The sequence below is a fragment of the Triplophysa rosa genome, linkage group LG22, assembly GCF_024868665.1.
Source record: "Triplophysa rosa linkage group LG22, Trosa_1v2, whole genome shotgun sequence".
NCBI classification, from domain to species: Eukaryota; Metazoa; Chordata; class Actinopteri; order Cypriniformes; family Nemacheilidae; genus Triplophysa; species Triplophysa rosa.
The window spans coordinates 11,496,193-11,512,496 of NC_079911.1; the positions used below are offsets into that span (position 1 = coordinate 11,496,193).

The following is a 16,304-nucleotide window of genomic DNA, read 5'->3' on the forward strand; positions in this document are numbered from 1 at the left end:
TCTCACGCAAAGTCATGTCATCTGGGCCATTTAATTGGCGTCCGGCTGGCACACACAGAAACAGTGTTCCACTTGAGTTGAAGAGCTGTGATTTCTTTAGCTTTGTTTCGTAAATCTCCTTTTGGCTTCTCTGTGTACACTACGAGGATTAATATCGAGACTTTTTTAGAGTATAAACGCGGTGCAGAAGATCTACACGAGTGTCAATGGGGCGCCTGTAGCGACTCCTTTCGAGCGCGTGATTTGACACTTTTCTATAAATACGTTTCGATTGGCAGGTAAAGTTTTTCACTCATATAATCATATGCAACTATGATGTTATTTATTTATTTTTTAATCTCGACGTTGCACATGTTACAATTGTCTCCTTATCTTTTGGAACATGAGACAATGACATTATGTTTAGGCTTGTGTAGCTTATGGGCAGTTTACATTTTAGCTATATATCATACAAATAAAAAATCATTATGAATTAAGTGCTTTTTATTTTTTGTTGTTGTTTTTAAAAGTATTGCTGTGTTGCATGTTTATTTAGGCTGCTCAAAATAATGTTATAAACAACACTGAGATTACTGCAGACACTGCAGCCCCATGATGAAACCTATCACATTTTGTATCCTGGTGAATGTGTGTGTAAGAAATAAGATGTACACTAAATGCTTTTCAATCTGTGTTTCCTCCTCAGGAATAAATGATCACCTCAACAAGACGAGTCTCTGCAGCTAAACCTGAAGTACAAATAGCGTTCAGCCTCAAAGAAACCCCAGGTAACATATCTACTCTGACAGAAGTGATGATCTAGATTTTCAGTTTACACAGTTGTGACAGAGACTGTGATTGAGAGACTAAAATAGGTTAGGAAGATGCATGACTTCTACTAAAATGGCAACCAACAAAAGCCACCCAAAGCCTCTCGTGGGGGATCAATTCAACTTCTGCCATCCTTTTCAGAGAAGCAGGTGCCCCTCTATTTTAGTTCATCTCTGGCATCTTAAAAACAAGATATCTACCTAGCCACAAAGTCAACAGCACTGTCAAAGTGTTTTACAGCTATTCATGCAAATGCTTTGATGGCAGCTGCTGCCGGGACATTGCAGCATCAGGTTTCCTTTTTAATACCTCATTGCTGCATGATTCATTCATTTGCTTTTAGAACACAGGCCTAAATTTAAAAGCATTTCATACTACACGCTTTGTTGCTGGTTTGTCCTGTCATCTTTTGTGTGTTTTCTGAGTCTTGAATTCAAAGATGGAACTAGATATACAGTATATCAATGCACATTTTTTTGTCCATACTTGTGTAGCCCCATGTGTAATAAACAGCCACTGGTGTGCCAAAAATATAATGAATGTTTTATTAAAGTATGGTTTTACCACAATTTTACTGCAAATATCACGCTCAACAATGCTAAATTTGTGGTTACTATGGTTTTACTTCAAATACCACAGTTAATTATTATACCACTTATGTTATTCAAATATTACTGTATATATTTGTCAAACAAACCTCGTGGCCCCATCTTCTGACATGACCAGTCACTGGCGTGCATACAATCAGCCAAAATAACACGAAACTGTCACGTTCACCCCCACCGGCCACATACTGCGGGCATTACATGAGATTCCTTATTTGAGTAATGGGCCTATCAGGTTTAAGATAAGATCATGTACCAATTTCGTGTATATACATATATATATATATATACTGTATTTATATATCGCTTAATTGGCCTTCTGGCTGAAGCGTGACTGTAAACAGTCCTCTTTTAGCTGATTGCATCAGAGGATTCCCAGCATGAGTGGAGTGAGCCCCACTTGGACATAGCTGGCATGGCGGGAACCAGTGCAGACAAGCTGTCTGTCAGAGTGCTCATTAAAGTCAAGCCATTATGAAGAATCTGGCCGATAGTTACTTTCAATCTGTCCATTTAGGATTATGGAGTCCACGGCCTAACAGGTGGTGTTTGAATTAGGCTTTTTGTCCTGATCTGGGACCAGTTTTTTAGGTCTCTCGTGTGATGCCCACGGTTTGTTTATGCCGGAGAGGCTGGACCTAAATCAGTATACATATCTAACATGATAACAGACAGTAGATATGGTGTCATTGTGGTGCAATTTGAGATGTTGTATGGTTGGGTTGATTAGATGGATGTAGATGTCATCATGAAGAACTCAAACATTAGTATTCACATACCAGACATGTTGACCTGGCTTTATTTTCCTCTCAGAGTTGAAAGATGCAGAAGATCCCCTTCCATCTTTTCCTGACCTTGAGCAACGTCTGCAGGTAAAGGTTATTAATAATCTCTTAAAACAATACTTTAGTCCTCCTGGAGTACTTAGCAAGTATGCTGGGTGACTGATGTTCATTATGATTTTAGCTAGGTTGATTTAAGTCTACAAGCTGGTGGCACAACATCCAGCAAGGTTAAAATTATTGTTAAGTTTGACTTATGGCCTTGACAGTGACCAATGAGCTTCTGTGCATATTGAAGCCATTGTCCTCTGATCTGTCCCAAACTTTTCCTTTACAGATTCAAAGCCATATACTTTACACGGAAAACAGTTGTTGTCCATGAATTATAAAAGCACACTGTAAGCATATACGAAAATGACTTGTATGATTGAAAGAATTATTATATGCTGAAACAGTTTGCCTTTATTTTGTTCTATTCTTTATTGTTATTATATATCGCTCTATTTTGATACAATTCCATTTTATTTACCACTTTACCCAATGTCAGACTGATTCAAAGCAACTTCACAAAATATTTTCTTTGCAATGTTTTTAAGCTCTCAAATCAAAGATATTTCTATAGCACTTCTGCATTGTAGCAAAGCAGCTTTACAGGAAATACAAATTAGTAGAGACAGTAGAAACATAAGGAAAAAAACTGTAGAAAATAATATTATAATAGAAATAAAATATATTGAATGCATGGCACTATTGCACATTAAATGTGCATACCAAGATAAATCCACTGTGCTAATGTTAGAAATGAACACCAGAAATAACTAAAGTTTTGCATGCAAGTGTAATGTTGAAAAAAGATTATACATTTTAAGCAATCTCTGACAAATAGTCAACATTATTCTGTTTTATACTGATTTTTTATTGTCCTTAGTTTGTTACACACTGTAATGTTGAAATTAATCCATCACATTGGGAAAATATGTCACGTTCTTGCAGAAATGAATATTCAGTTGTAATGCAGCAGTAAGACCACAAGAATGCAGTAGTAAGATTGAAGCTCAGTTTAATTTGCATTGAACATTGGAGTGGTTTCGAGGGAAGTTTGTGTCATCAATAGAGACTCTCAGACAGAGTAGTAGTTTGAGGTAAAGGCAGCAAAGAGATTACATAAAGTGGCATGTGATAGTAATGTTCCTTTGTGATGTCAGAAAGATTCAAAGTTTCTTGCTCAAACCAGGATAAGGTTTAAACTGTGGGTCGCACAGTGGGATGAGGTGGGTCACGGAAAGTCACTTGACTATTGGGATGAATGACACAAAAACACTTAAAAATATGTTGGTTTTGAGATTATACCTGTCTAGGCGAAAGCCCATATATTTGATTGTTGGTTAAATAATTTAACAATGTATTGATATGATACAAATATTACTATAGTTATTGGGTAGGCTCAACACCCACACTTAGGGGATTTGAGGGGGAAAACTGGGAGAAGAGGAAGCGCTTTGTTTTGTAGATGATATTCTATTGAACTGTGATGTGTGTTCACTACGAAAGCAGAAGTTCACAAAAGGAATAAAAAACGTCAAGCGTCTCACCAACTCTTTCCCCACATTGTGTTTATTAAAACCGTCTGATGTGGCTAAACAGTAATATTGTGCATATTTTATAATGTGTCCTTTAGTCAGAATATAATAAAGTAAATTGCCTTTGTTGTAACAATTATGTGTACAATAACATACAGTATGTTTGCAAACTATTGATAATAACAACTGTGGTTTGTTGTGAATTATTAAATTAAGGTTAAATTACACACAACTAGTTTTACTAATATGTGAATTATAATGTGATGATCTGTTCTCCTCACTCTTAACAGCCAGTCCTGCCATGTCAGTCACTAAAGGAGTCTGTAGATGTATATAAAGACCACTGCAAGATGGCCAATGAGTTTAACCAGGTCAAACATGAGATCGCCTGGCTGGAAGATAGAAAGTAAGCTTTAAAAATAACCACTCTAAACAAACTAACCCGATTTATATTTTGTATGATGTTATTTAAAATATTGCTATTTATTTTTAAATCAGAGGCAATGGTCCTATTATTTAATTCTTTTTTTATTTTATTTTTTAATGCTTAGTAAATATAATAAATATTAAATATAATATAAATAGGGCCTATATAACTTCATGAGTATGGTTGTTTGTTGTATTTTCTTTACAAGTTATGTTGTTCTGCTGGTTTGAACAAGCCCGTGTAATGATGACAGGACCGTATATACTGTATTGTGGTGTGCAAGGCATTTTCTTAACAGCATTGCAAAACCACAATAAATGAAAGCGAAAGTCCGTTTAAAGTGACATTTAAAAGTTCTCCCTTTCATGAACTTTGGAAATTTGACAATTTTTTAAAAGAATCAATTGTTTTGTGTTGTGTTATACCTATAGAACGAAGGAAGAGATTTACACAGAAATATGCAGGTGTACTGTACCTACAGAATGTAACTTTTATATACACTTGAAATTTTGTGAAGTGCTCAATGAAATGTTTGTTTGTATGTAGGGAAACACAAGGACTGTCTTGATATCTAAATGCCACTGTAAATTTCCAGCGCTTGTTCTCTTTTCAAAATTTTCCTAGATTGGAAAACGCATGTCAGAATTTAGAAGCGCTCCGATAAAGCATCAGCCTCTTTAGGAACCTACTGTAAAACACGTGTGAGTTTTTTGTGACCAAGTTCAAACACATTCGCTGGAGATCTTGCTGAATACAGTGGTTTGTTGACGTTCTAGTCACACAAAAGTGAAATGTAAAAATGGCAAATACATGTTATCCTGATATAATCCTTGTCCAATTATAAACTATCTTAAAGCTTTGTGTTCCAAATGTTAAACCTTGCTCAGATGGCTAACATGGTTTAAAAGCCATGTGTAGGCTAGAGGAGATCAATCGTTGATTCTGTGCCATTTTGGATCAAAGCCCACAGCTTTGTTGATTTGATCTTGAGTTAGTGGGATAAAAAATAGTAAAATAATGTCAACCCAAGTATCAGATTTAAGATCAAACCGAATGTCGTTGACAGTTTTGTTTCCTAAAAATTAGTTAAATTAGTCAATGCAAACCTGTTGTCACCTGACAGACACCCAAGACACATGTCATGTGTTATTTTGGCAAACGTCCTTGTAAAGATTATGAAGCGTGTAAGTTGATCTGCCATGTTTAAGCTTTTTTCTGTGTTGTGCACAGGAAAGAACTCATCGCAGAGTTGTTAGAAGATGAAAAGGTGTCGAGGGAGTTTGCACGGCTGGAGGAGGAATACAGGATACTTACGGAAGAGAATCGAAATCTGATCACGGTTCACAGCGAGCGCGCCAAACAGCTCGAGACTCTTCGAGTCCTCAGTTAGAAGAGGCAGGGCTCCCCATGACCTCACTAGGTCACTTACAAACATTTAAGTATTCTTTCCATGTTTATATAATAATGTACTGATGGGAAAAACTGAATCCCGAATCCCGGAGACACTTAATTCATGTATGTAATACATGTTGAGCTAAAATGGGTCCTTTTCGAGACCGATGATTTTGACATTGTGGCCCAGGCTTGTTATATTTTAATTTGTTGACCTGAAGGGTCACATGTCTGGCACAGTTTTTAGAATACAGTATGTTTACCTCTTTGTGATAAAAAGGCGTGTGTTGTTGACAAATGTGCTTCACTGCCTATTGTACATAAATTGTGTCAGTGTTTCATCATTCAAAATGCTGTGCTGTGAAAGAGTAAATGTTGCTCTTAAAGCGTTTACTGTTGTCTCTTGGTTGCATAAATAAGGAATGAAGGAATTACGTTTCTGTTAAACTGGTCAAGTTCAAGCAAGGTGACAACAGACGTATGACTGCACACCATTGTTTAGTCACTGGGTAATAGGGAACTTGGGTTTTGAAATGTGATCTGCTCATTTTTGGATTGTGAAACTCTTTAAAAATATCAATGGCTGACACCTCCCACACAGCATTTATTTAGTTCCTATTGTATTTCCTCAAATGAGTTTTACATCACGAAAACTGACATTTTAAAATGATACATTTTGTCAGCAATTGTTTAGTTTGGATATATTCGCCATTACATAAGGATTTTGCTTAAATACATACGTTTATACTAACACATTTTTGGTAACAACAAATTTCATTTTATCGTAAAATGTTGGAAAATACTTATAATAATAAATGCAAATAGCAACCAAACAGATAGTTTAAATTATTATTATTATTACGTGTCAACCATGTGGACTGCGGTTGAAAACTACGGAAGTCGTGACGTTCGAGATAGACAGGACCGAAAACCAATGAACACAAGGAAGTGTTTTAGAAGGCGGCACGTAAACATTGGTATGATCACATGATGTCGCATTAAAATACAAGCACCTCCTATTTTCATAGTTACAAGTGAAATCCGAGTTAGTTGTAACAAATTCAACTTTAACTCTCGCTCTTCAGAGATATGAGAGGTGAGTATTACAGCTCGTGTATTTATATAACGTTATATGTCGACGAGGGCAAAGAGACACAGACACTTTAAGACCTTGGCAATGTATAGACAAAGATTTAAAATGAAAGTTTCGTTACTATTTGATAGATACGTCTTCTTGCTCAGGCAACACAAATGTGATTTGTAAAATATTTAAAATACGACAACTTACAGGACCGAGGCTGTCTACTTAGATAACATGTTTTGATATAATATTCGCATTTAAAGATTCGTTGTAAACATAGTGTAGGCTATTTTAAAACATAGCCGGAATGTTTTGTTTAAACCACATGAAAAGTGCGTCTGCTGTTTACCTTAGAAATTTTAGGGATGTGTTCATGACTTTCCGTAAAGTGGAGCTCGTTGGAAGAGCGTCAGGCGGGGGAAATGCCTACTCATCCTTTATCAGCAAAATCCAGTGAGTCAGCAGAGAGCGTGCATGACTCGGACAAACTGTGTACACGGGTGCAATAATCAGTTTCCGTGTGACTGTAGAGACACGTAGACCCACGACTTTGTTTTATAACTTATGGACTTTTTCATAGATTTTCTTGTCTGATCATTCCAGTAGAGCGTTAATGCGGTCATTCATACATGTCAGACTGATTACCAATAAGTTAACCCCCACAAAACAACTGAATACTTGTGGCTGATATTCACATTTAAATAAATTTTTACATTATTTTACATATAAATATGAAGAGTTTATTTGCAAAAACAGATAATATTTTAAGGCCTAATATCAATAAAACTGCAGTTGGGTTATTTTGATTTAGTAAAAATAACTAAAAAAAATACAGCTAACACAATAAAAGAATAAAAACATGATAACATGATCAGATTATTTGGAGAAAAATTGAGAAGCAATTTCATTTTATTTAATCAGGGACAATGCACATTAATAACACATACAATATGTAAAATGCACCAGATTTAGCCAACACTGGCTAATTTTCATCCGTAGTCCCTTTTGGCAGGTTGATGTTAAGGACAGGAAGAAAATATAAACAAAATATTAATACATCAAATTAAGAACAAGAAGAAAATTTGAGAGAAGAAAAGAAAATAAACCAAGAATATTAAAACAAAATTACAGACTGTAAAAATGACACGTTTGGATAGAGAGACACCATTATCTTTGGTGTCAATTGTGTTAACCCATAAGAAAAATACTGTAGTATTTTATTGTATTTACAAAAGTAAATTGTAGTTTAGTGAAGTATATTATAGTGATTACTGTTTTTGATAAACTGTAGTAAATACTGTAGTATACTTTAATATAAGTTTCATAAACTAAGAATCTAGGAATTTTACTATGGTTTACTATAGTACAAAAAACTACAGTTTTTTTTACATGGAAATTCCATTTGTAAAAATATTATGGTAAGGACCTTTATAAAAGTAACCACAATTTTACTACAGTAACTGTGGTATTTTTAGTGAAATCATGGTAACCACAAATAAGGCCATATACTACAATATCCACCGTTAACCATGATATGTGTAGTTAACCTATAAATCAGTCATAAAAACATAAAACATTATTACACTTACCAAAGTAAAACCATTATTAAATTTTCAATAGTAATAAGAAAATGCCATATTTATTCAACGAAAGACAATAAGACTTTAAAACTTTTACACTGTACGAAGGTGGGCTAATATTCCAGTAGTAACGAATATCTATAGTTTCTGGCATTTACTGCTGTATACGTCTGGCTTCCACTTTCCTTAGAATGACATGATTATTGGCTTGTGTCTTTACAAAGCTTGATATTCCTGCTATATTTGCCTTTTAAATGAATTGCGTAACCAGATTTATGACATTCATCACTGCATTTGTCTACATGTTGAAATCTATGTCACAGTCCTCTTGAATTGAGCATGTGTATTTATGTTACAGATTAACTCAGCATGTCAATGGATAGCTCAAAATCCTCAAAGTTTACCTTCCAGTCATCTGTGCACAGTTCCCACGTTCTGCAATGTCTAAATGAGCAGAGGAAGAAAGATCTTCTGTGCGACTTGACTGTTGTGGTGGAGAACCGGAGTTTCCGAGCCCACCGGGCCGTTCTGGCCTCCTGCAGTGATTTCTTCAGCGCTCGTGTGTCTAGTCTTGCCACACCCGAAGGACTTGTCATCAACCTTCCGGATGAGGTAACAGCAAAATGACAGGTTTGAGACGATCAAAGTGGAAAGATAATGGTGTCTCTCTCTATCCAAACGTGTCATTTTTACAACACTGTAAAGTAAAATGTTCATGCATCTGAATAACTTTTCTTTCAGGTGACTGCTGAAGGATTCGAGCCCTTACTGGAGTTCGCCTACACCTCAAAGCTCACCTTCACCAAAGAGAACGTGCTTGAACTTCGCAACTGTACATCTTTCCTTGGTTTCAAGAACTTGGACAAAGCCTGCTTTGATTTTCTTCTCCCCAAGTTCTTTGACAGCAGCAAAAGTACGTCAAAAATCCAGAGGAAGCAATGCTGCAAGACCAAATGCTGCAAAGCGCGTGAGGCTTTGGCTACCGGCGATGATGTCACTGACGAAAATAAAACGTTACCTCAACCCTCGCAGTCTCAGCTTCAAGAAAAGGAACAATCTCTGCCTTCCTCTACGCCCACTGAGGATGCTACAGGAAGTCAGAATGTTCAAAGCAACAAACACACAGACTACTCCTCCTTATGTCCCAAATACAGAAAGTTTCAGATAGCTTGTGGTAAGGAGCGAGCCTGTTTGGATGCCTGCGGCATAGAAACGGTCCCCGTGACCCTTGCGAGACCAAAAGACAATTGCCCCCTAAACTGCCTTCCTTGCTCAAGCAATGAAGACTGTAGCAAGTCATCTATTTGGGACTTAGCTAGCCAAGAAATTTCCCATGTCTCAGGTACAGACGATGTTGGGACAGCCTTTAGCTGCTACAGTAACATCGAGGATTGCCCTGCTGAACAAAGCAACTCACTCAGGAGCAGAGAAGAGATAGAAGTGGCCAAACAGCTTACGGTCATGCCGGATACTTTTCCCACCCAGGCATCTCCGTCCGGCCTGGGCTTGGCGGAGAAAGCATTAAACCTCAAGTGTCCGAACTGGCAACTGGATCCCACGGCATTGGAGTGTCCATTTTTGCAGAGCTTTGGTGCAGTGGGCGCTCAACTTCACGATGTTGAGGGCGGAGACACATCACAGGGTAGTCCATATGTACCCTCCAACCAATCAGGGGAGGACTCTGATAGTGTTGACACGGAGGGGGACAGTGAATCCTACAGCAGTGAACGACTTTTTGAGGTGAGAGCTGGTTATTTGCTAAGCATCAGTTGTGTGATGTATCATATTTTCCAAACCTGGTGCATTGGGACGGTCTTTTGACCAATAAGCAGCCACCTACAGTAGCATCTGCGCTGCTATAGGTTACTGGGTCTAGATTGGTTATTATTTCTCTGGAAGTATGTTCAAATCAGACTCATTGAAGTCAATAAGGCAACATGTTTCCGAAATAAGGGCCTTAAATACTCATTTTCGTAGCTCAACTTCACACTTTATACAGTATCTTCAGAACTGGACACATGATTTGTTATTGAAGAGATACTTCATAACATAACCTTTTCGTTTCTCTCCTCCAGATGGCCCTGCCTCTCTCTGTGGACCAGATCGTGTCGCTGAGCAGGAATGACTTCCAGCAGATGCTGAAGCAGCAGTGCTTGTCACGGGAGCAGCTCGATGCCGTGCACGATATCCGCAGACGGAGCAAGAACCGTGTCGCAGCCCGTCGCTGCCGCAAGAGAAAACTCGACTGCATCTACAGCTTAGAGTGTGAAATCCAGAAACTGGTGGGTATTTGATTCTTTCTTTGATATCTCAGTGACTCCAATTTAATGAACTTGTTAAAGGGATAATTCACCCAAAAATGAAAATTCTGTCATGAATTACTCACTCTCTAGTTGTTACAAAGCTGTATACATTTCTTTGTTCGGTTGAACGCATATTATTTGGAGATATATGGAAGATATTTGGAAGAATGTTAGCAACCGACAGTTCTGAGGCACCATTGACTACCTTAGTAGGAAAAAATACAATGGAAGTAAAAGGTGCCCCAGGACTGTTTGCTTTCCTAAATTCCTCAAAATATCTTTTGTGTTCAACAGAACAATAAAAGATACAGTAATTCTACTATCTGTCGGTTGGTAACATTCTTCCAAATATCTTTCTGTGTGTTCAGCTGAACAAAGAAATGTATACAGATTTGGAACAACTACGGGCGATTCACATTTCGCTTTCTCTTGTAAAATGACCTATATCCATCTCGATGCGGCGCCGACGCGTGCGCACCGCACCATATGTGTGCCGCTCCCTATTTGCGCAAAATACGCGAAATGTGAATCGCCCCCTAGAGGGTGAGTAAATAATGACAGAATTTTCATTTTTGGGTGAACTATCCCTTTAATGACTAATTATTAAAGTGCACATGACCCATCCAGAAGTTGGGTTGTTCACTGGTTGAATCTGAAAATTATGAAAATTTTTGCATTAATTATTTTCTGACACGTACTGTAAGCCCGTCCCCTGATTGTCATTATCATTATGTGTCCAGATGTTTTACTCATTATTCTCGATGATGATTCTCATCAAATTCTCATTATTATATCACAACATTACAGCATAATTTAAAGGGTATACAATTAATAATTTATGCATATGTAAACAGGATTGCTTTACACTTTGTAGTTTTAGTTTTTTTTTTTCATTACAGTGATAAGAAACATGGGAAATTGCAAATCAATGTAAAAAAACTAATTACAATACAGCTGTGCGAAAAAATATATAATTTATTATTAATATAAATTAATATAACTGTATAAATATAAATCATGTAAATATTATTTCTCTTTTGATGATCTTATTTCCTCAATATATAAAAAATATATCCTGCATGTTTCTGACAGTTCATGACATTCGCGTATACTATAGGGATATATTTACTATATGTTTTATGTAGCAAATAAAATGACATCCATTTTCCACTGTTCCCTCGTGACCTGTTTGTTACTTCTGCATATGTTTGCTCTGCAGAGGAGTGAACACGAGAAGCTGACAGCCGAAAGGATTCAGCTGAATCAGTTGAAGATAAAAACCTGGCAGAGTTACTCAGGTCTGTATGAGAGGGTCTGCACTGAAGCCGCCCTCAAACCAGAACAGCTTCAGGTGCTGGCCAAATACAGCTCACCAGACTGCCCACTGTCAGCATTCCTTTGCCCCGCTTCAGACCTCCCTCAACGCCCTGAGCTCTGGCCTCAAGCTTCAACCTCCTCCCGCTGTTTCTCCTTACGCACCTGCTGCTCCGGAGCCAAAGCGCTGCGTGCGTCCTTAATAGAAAACGCATCTGGTGTTGATCAATCAAGCTCACAGAACATGTTGCCTACAAGGCACGTAGAAGCTCAGTCTGATAATTGTCCAGCTGATGCCTTACCTTGCGAGAAAAGTGTGTACTGTTCGATCCTGAAACTTGGCACGGATCTCATTTGTCACCAGGAAAGAGACTAATAACAAAACAGAACATGTGTTACTTAAAGGACCACTGAAACTCACTGTAAGAGTTTTTCAGAAGATTTTCTTTTGTGCAAGTTACACAAACTCACCAAAAGTGCATTTAACAAATGTGACATCACTACTGTTTTTGTCTTATCTCTTTTTACACTTTTTTGTGTGTTGTGATTGATGATGTCATTGTTACACATTCCTCTAAATACAGTAAATCAAGACTGTAGTTTTACACGTCCCCAGAACATCCACGCTACTGACATTTAATCTGCCTCAGTTCACAGGGTAAAGACTTCCAGACTCCTATACAACACACCTCAATAACTTCTTCTCAGGGGGACATACTGCCTTTTACTATATATAGTGTGTCGTAGTCGCACTAGCACTGAAACGCCTCTATTTGTTGAAGCTGTGACTTTTTGAAACAAATCAAAGTTTTTAAGCACATTTACGATCTGAAAGTGAATCTGATATTAAACTCTCAGGTGTGCAGAACTGCACATGCTGTTCTCATTTATAATTTTTTGAAATCGTAAACTAAAAGTTTTTCACAAGTTCTTTACAGCAGTCATTTATAAGCAAACACGGTTGCATTGTATATGTCACGTGGAAATAAAAGAGCTGATGATTTTTTGGAATTTATGATGTATTTGTTACATTGCTTGGGTCCAAATGACGCCGTATAGAAAGCTAGTTAATGAATTAATAGCGAAAATGTGTGAATTTTAAAGACTTGTTATGCTTTCTATTGTTTGCTTTAATGTGTAATTTCAATTGAATTTGCACATTGTTAGCAGGACATTATATTACATAACTAAGTTACAAGACAGTTTCATCGGACAGACACGCCTGCCCCGGAGTTAACTTCCGGTCTGTGTTTGGTTCTAACAATTTATTTTATATTTAATTTTATATGAATATTAATTTATAGGAATATTTGATTGTATATGAATTGTATGAAATTAAATTAAAACTACTCAACAGTTATTGATATACTTTGCGGAGGTCTACCGGAAGTTAATTTTGGGCCACATAACGTTTGTTTATGTTGTTGCCGCTGACACCGTCTCAATTAACGTTATATTGCATAATTAGTCATAACTATTTGCAGTGACACAGCTGCACCGACAGATGGCAGAGCGCACCCAAAGTTAATTTGCTACATTGGTCAATAAGATAGATTGACACCTGACTACTGACTACTGTAGTATTCCATCCCTACACTTCGTACTTTATCTACACAAGAATATCCTGAAGATCAGTTTGCATAATAACGTCACATTACAAGTTGTTTTCTCACGTGATTATGAATGGCTGCTGGAATGATTGTGGGCTATGAGGCATTTTTCATCATTTTGATGGATATATGCTGTCTGAGTGTCAACTATGGAACAGTATGTTCATTGTGTTTTGGTCCCTTGGGTTAATCACGCTCATTGGTTTTTATCTGTGTTTAGACAGCTATCGGATATCATTCATCTTCACATGACAAACCAGATGCCATTGCCCATCAGAAAACAGATACTTTTAGTTTTTCTCAGTATACAAATACTGTTTTCATTTTAGAGTAAAGGTTCAACATAAAGCTCATCCTAAAAATGAAACTTCTGTCATTACTCAAATTGTTTCAAACCTGTATCATTTTTTTCCTACTGAACACAACAGAAGATATGTTGAAGAATGTGGAAATCTAAACCGTTCTGGGGCACCATTGACTACCATAGTAGTAGTTTTTTCTATCTTGCAGTCAATAGTGCCCCAGAACAGTTTGGCTTCAAATATCTTATCAAATATATAATGAAATGTATACAGGTTTAGAATATCTTTAGGATGAGTAAATGTTGACAGAATTTTCATTTTGAAGTGAACTATTCCTCTTCATAAACATTCAGTGAACAGTTTTCATTGAGACGGTTGCAACATGATTGGTTTAAACATTATATAATCAAACCTGTAGAAATCTGTTTCTTAAAGAGATAGCGCTCTCAAAATTACTCATCCTCGTGTTCTGAAGCTGCATGAAATTATTTCCTGAGTGAAACACGAAAGGATTGCATCCAGGGTGTCCAAGGTCCTTTTTTCAAAAAAATGAAAGTGTATGGGGTCCAATCTTTGTATTGTATATCTATTTCAATCCCTTTCATGTATTCGTGCAGGGAAATACCCTAATGGGCAAGATTTCATGCTGGTGCAAAACGATAAGAGCACTGATGCTTTGCGCCAGTGGTCATGAAGCAAGACGACTGAGTAAGGAATCAATGTCTCCCGAGAAGACAAAAACAACAGAGGTCAGTGAAAAGACCACAGGTGCATCCTTCGGTAAAACACATCGATTTACTTGGTGTTCCGGAGCTTCCCTCTGTGCCATGGCTGTATTTTAAGAGACCGCACACGTCCATCGCTGTCCTGAGAGAAGATTCTAGAAAGGAATTTCAGGTAAGATCATCTGAAAAGTGAGGGTGGGAAGAATATCACAAGGTCATAATCTGTGACCTGATTTAAGATTATAGAAGGACAGAAAGAAAAAAAACTGCTCGGGTTTGATTAAGAGTTATGAGGTTAGCAGATTAAGGACAAGGAAAACATTACAGCCATCTAAACCGAATCCCAGAATTAATCAAAACACTAAAAAAAACCTAAGCCCGCAGGAAACATCATCACATTCAGCAGTCCTGTAATATTAGGCCATCTGTGTGGATTTAGATAAAGCACGACAGAAAAGCTAACTTCATATTCATCTGTGAGCCACTGATACTTAGTTTTAAATTCACTGAATTTGAAGTGTTGACTGTTTTGTCAGAACATCGCCCAAACTGCATGCTGTGTTTCACCTCTGTGACGCATCACTGACTCCACCAAAATGGGCATTATGAACCTGGTCCAGTGATATGCAATCTCTTGAAAGTCCTGGCTCATGCGAATAATTCCACATCGCGCAGCAGGACGCTGAATATCTAAAGGTTAGTTAGATGACAGCAGATTATTCGTTCCCACTCGTTGCATTCCTCTCCTACTTTTGCATGTCCAATGACGATTCAGGTCATCGACAAAGATCAAAGACACTGTTCGTAAAAAGTATATAAGATTATATTATGGCATTCAGAAGTGCCAAAAATATGTACAAAAGTAGATAGCTGCCTAGCTCCTAAAAGGTCTACAAAACAACCAGGGTGGAAAATGTAATGATGAGCAACTGGGCACAACTTGTCTTGCTAAAAGGGATATTCACCTAAAAATAAAAATCTTTCATCATTTATTCATCAATGGGGACCAGTGTTGTTGGTTACCAACATTCTTCAAAATATCTTCTTCTGTGCTCTGCAGAAGAAAATACAGACAGGGTCGCCAATGTAAATCTTCAAGTCTGTGTGGTCAGCCTAACTCATGACCATTTTGAGACAAATTATTACCTTAATAACACATTAGTTGAACCCTCAATTCACCCAGAAAAAGCAAAAAAAACAAAACAGGAAGAAGACATCAATTCAAGGATCATTTTTCCTTAACGGCTACGCATGCAGTGTGTGACCCTGTGGTCAATCTCACAAAATGCAAAGATCATTACCGCTGCTGTCTGGTCCAGCATATGGACATGTCTCTCTCAGGTGGTTGTTATCTGGCATAAGAGGATCGTCATTAGGTCTAATGGAGTAATTGGCCTCGTGTATGTAACCCTTCATGGTTAAATGATCTTTTGAGAGTTCTCTTGAGAGTGTTTGAGAGACCGTGCACCTGCAGCCTTCATTCAGAGGTTTTCTCACATTCATAGACAGAATGGTTTCATCAGAGCTGAATGGTTTAGGGTGTGTGCATTAGGAAAACTCACAAGAAAGAAAAATCACAGATTTTTTACATTGCTAAATTATTAAATTATCATAGTATTATTATTCGAATAAGTATTTCTAAATAATTATATTCCGTTGTATTAAATGTAGAGCAAGCAAAGTGTTTTGGAGATATTTTTGTATGGGATTTTAAAAAAAAATAATAGATCAAAAGGATAAACAACACAGATTTATTTTCACAGCTGTCTTTGGTCACATTTACAAAGGGCGCA

At 37.2% G+C, this 16,304-nt stretch overlaps 2 protein-coding genes across 3 annotated transcripts; both read left to right on the forward strand.

Annotated features, from left to right (window-relative positions):
* Positions 1-67: 67 nt before the first annotated feature.
* map3k7cl (map3k7 C-terminal like) lies at positions 68-6,195 on the forward strand. The gene is made up of 5 exons (XM_057321184.1): positions 68-278; positions 686-767; positions 2,229-2,287; positions 4,068-4,183; positions 5,435-6,195. Exons 2-5 carry the CDS (start codon positions 692-694, stop codon positions 5,592-5,594), a joined length of 411 nt encoding a protein of 136 aa, XP_057177167.1. The 5' UTR covers positions 68-278; positions 686-691; the 3' UTR covers positions 5,595-6,195.
* A 379-nt stretch (positions 6,196-6,574) lies between these two features.
* bach1b (BTB and CNC homology 1, basic leucine zipper transcription factor 1 b) lies at positions 6,575-12,900 on the forward strand. Of its 2 annotated transcripts, none has more exons than XM_057321181.1 (5): positions 6,575-6,692; positions 8,616-8,869; positions 8,999-9,997; positions 10,333-10,539; positions 11,780-12,900. In XM_057321181.1, exons 2-5 carry the CDS (start codon positions 8,627-8,629, stop codon positions 12,248-12,250), a joined length of 1,920 nt encoding a protein of 639 aa, XP_057177164.1. In that variant the 5' UTR covers positions 6,575-6,692; positions 8,616-8,626; the 3' UTR covers positions 12,251-12,900. The 2 variants fall into 2 exon arrangements, with proteins under 2 accessions (XP_057177164.1, XP_057177166.1); XM_057321183.1 differs by lacking the exon at positions 6,575-6,692 and adding an exon at positions 6,711-7,130.
* The last annotated feature ends 3,404 nt before the right edge of the window (positions 12,901-16,304 follow it).

What these genes read in the sequence shown, in the direction of transcription:
- map3k7cl (XM_057321184.1), top strand. Translation starts at nt 692, where the DNA reads ATGATCACCTCAACAAGACGAGTCTCTGCAGCTAAACCTGAAGTACAA. An exon ending in ACCTTGAGCAACGTCTGCAG is followed by an intron (nt 2,288 to 4,067) that starts GTAAAGGTTATT and finishes CACTCTTAACAG; the next exon opens with CCAGTCCTGCCATGTCAGTC. An exon ending in GCCTGGCTGGAAGATAGAAA is followed by an intron (nt 4,184 to 5,434) that starts GTAAGCTTTAAA and finishes TGTTGTGCACAG; the next exon opens with GAAAGAACTCATCGCAGAGT.
- bach1b (XM_057321181.1), top strand. Translation starts at nt 8,627, where the DNA reads ATGTCAATGGATAGCTCAAAATCCTCAAAGTTTACCTTCCAGTCATCT. An exon ending in TCATCAACCTTCCGGATGAG is followed by an intron (nt 8,870 to 8,998) that starts GTAACAGCAAAA and finishes CTTTTCTTTCAG; the next exon opens with GTGACTGCTGAAGGATTCGA. An exon ending in GCAGTGAACGACTTTTTGAG is followed by an intron (nt 9,998 to 10,332) that starts GTGAGAGCTGGT and finishes TCTCTCCTCCAG; the next exon opens with ATGGCCCTGCCTCTCTCTGT.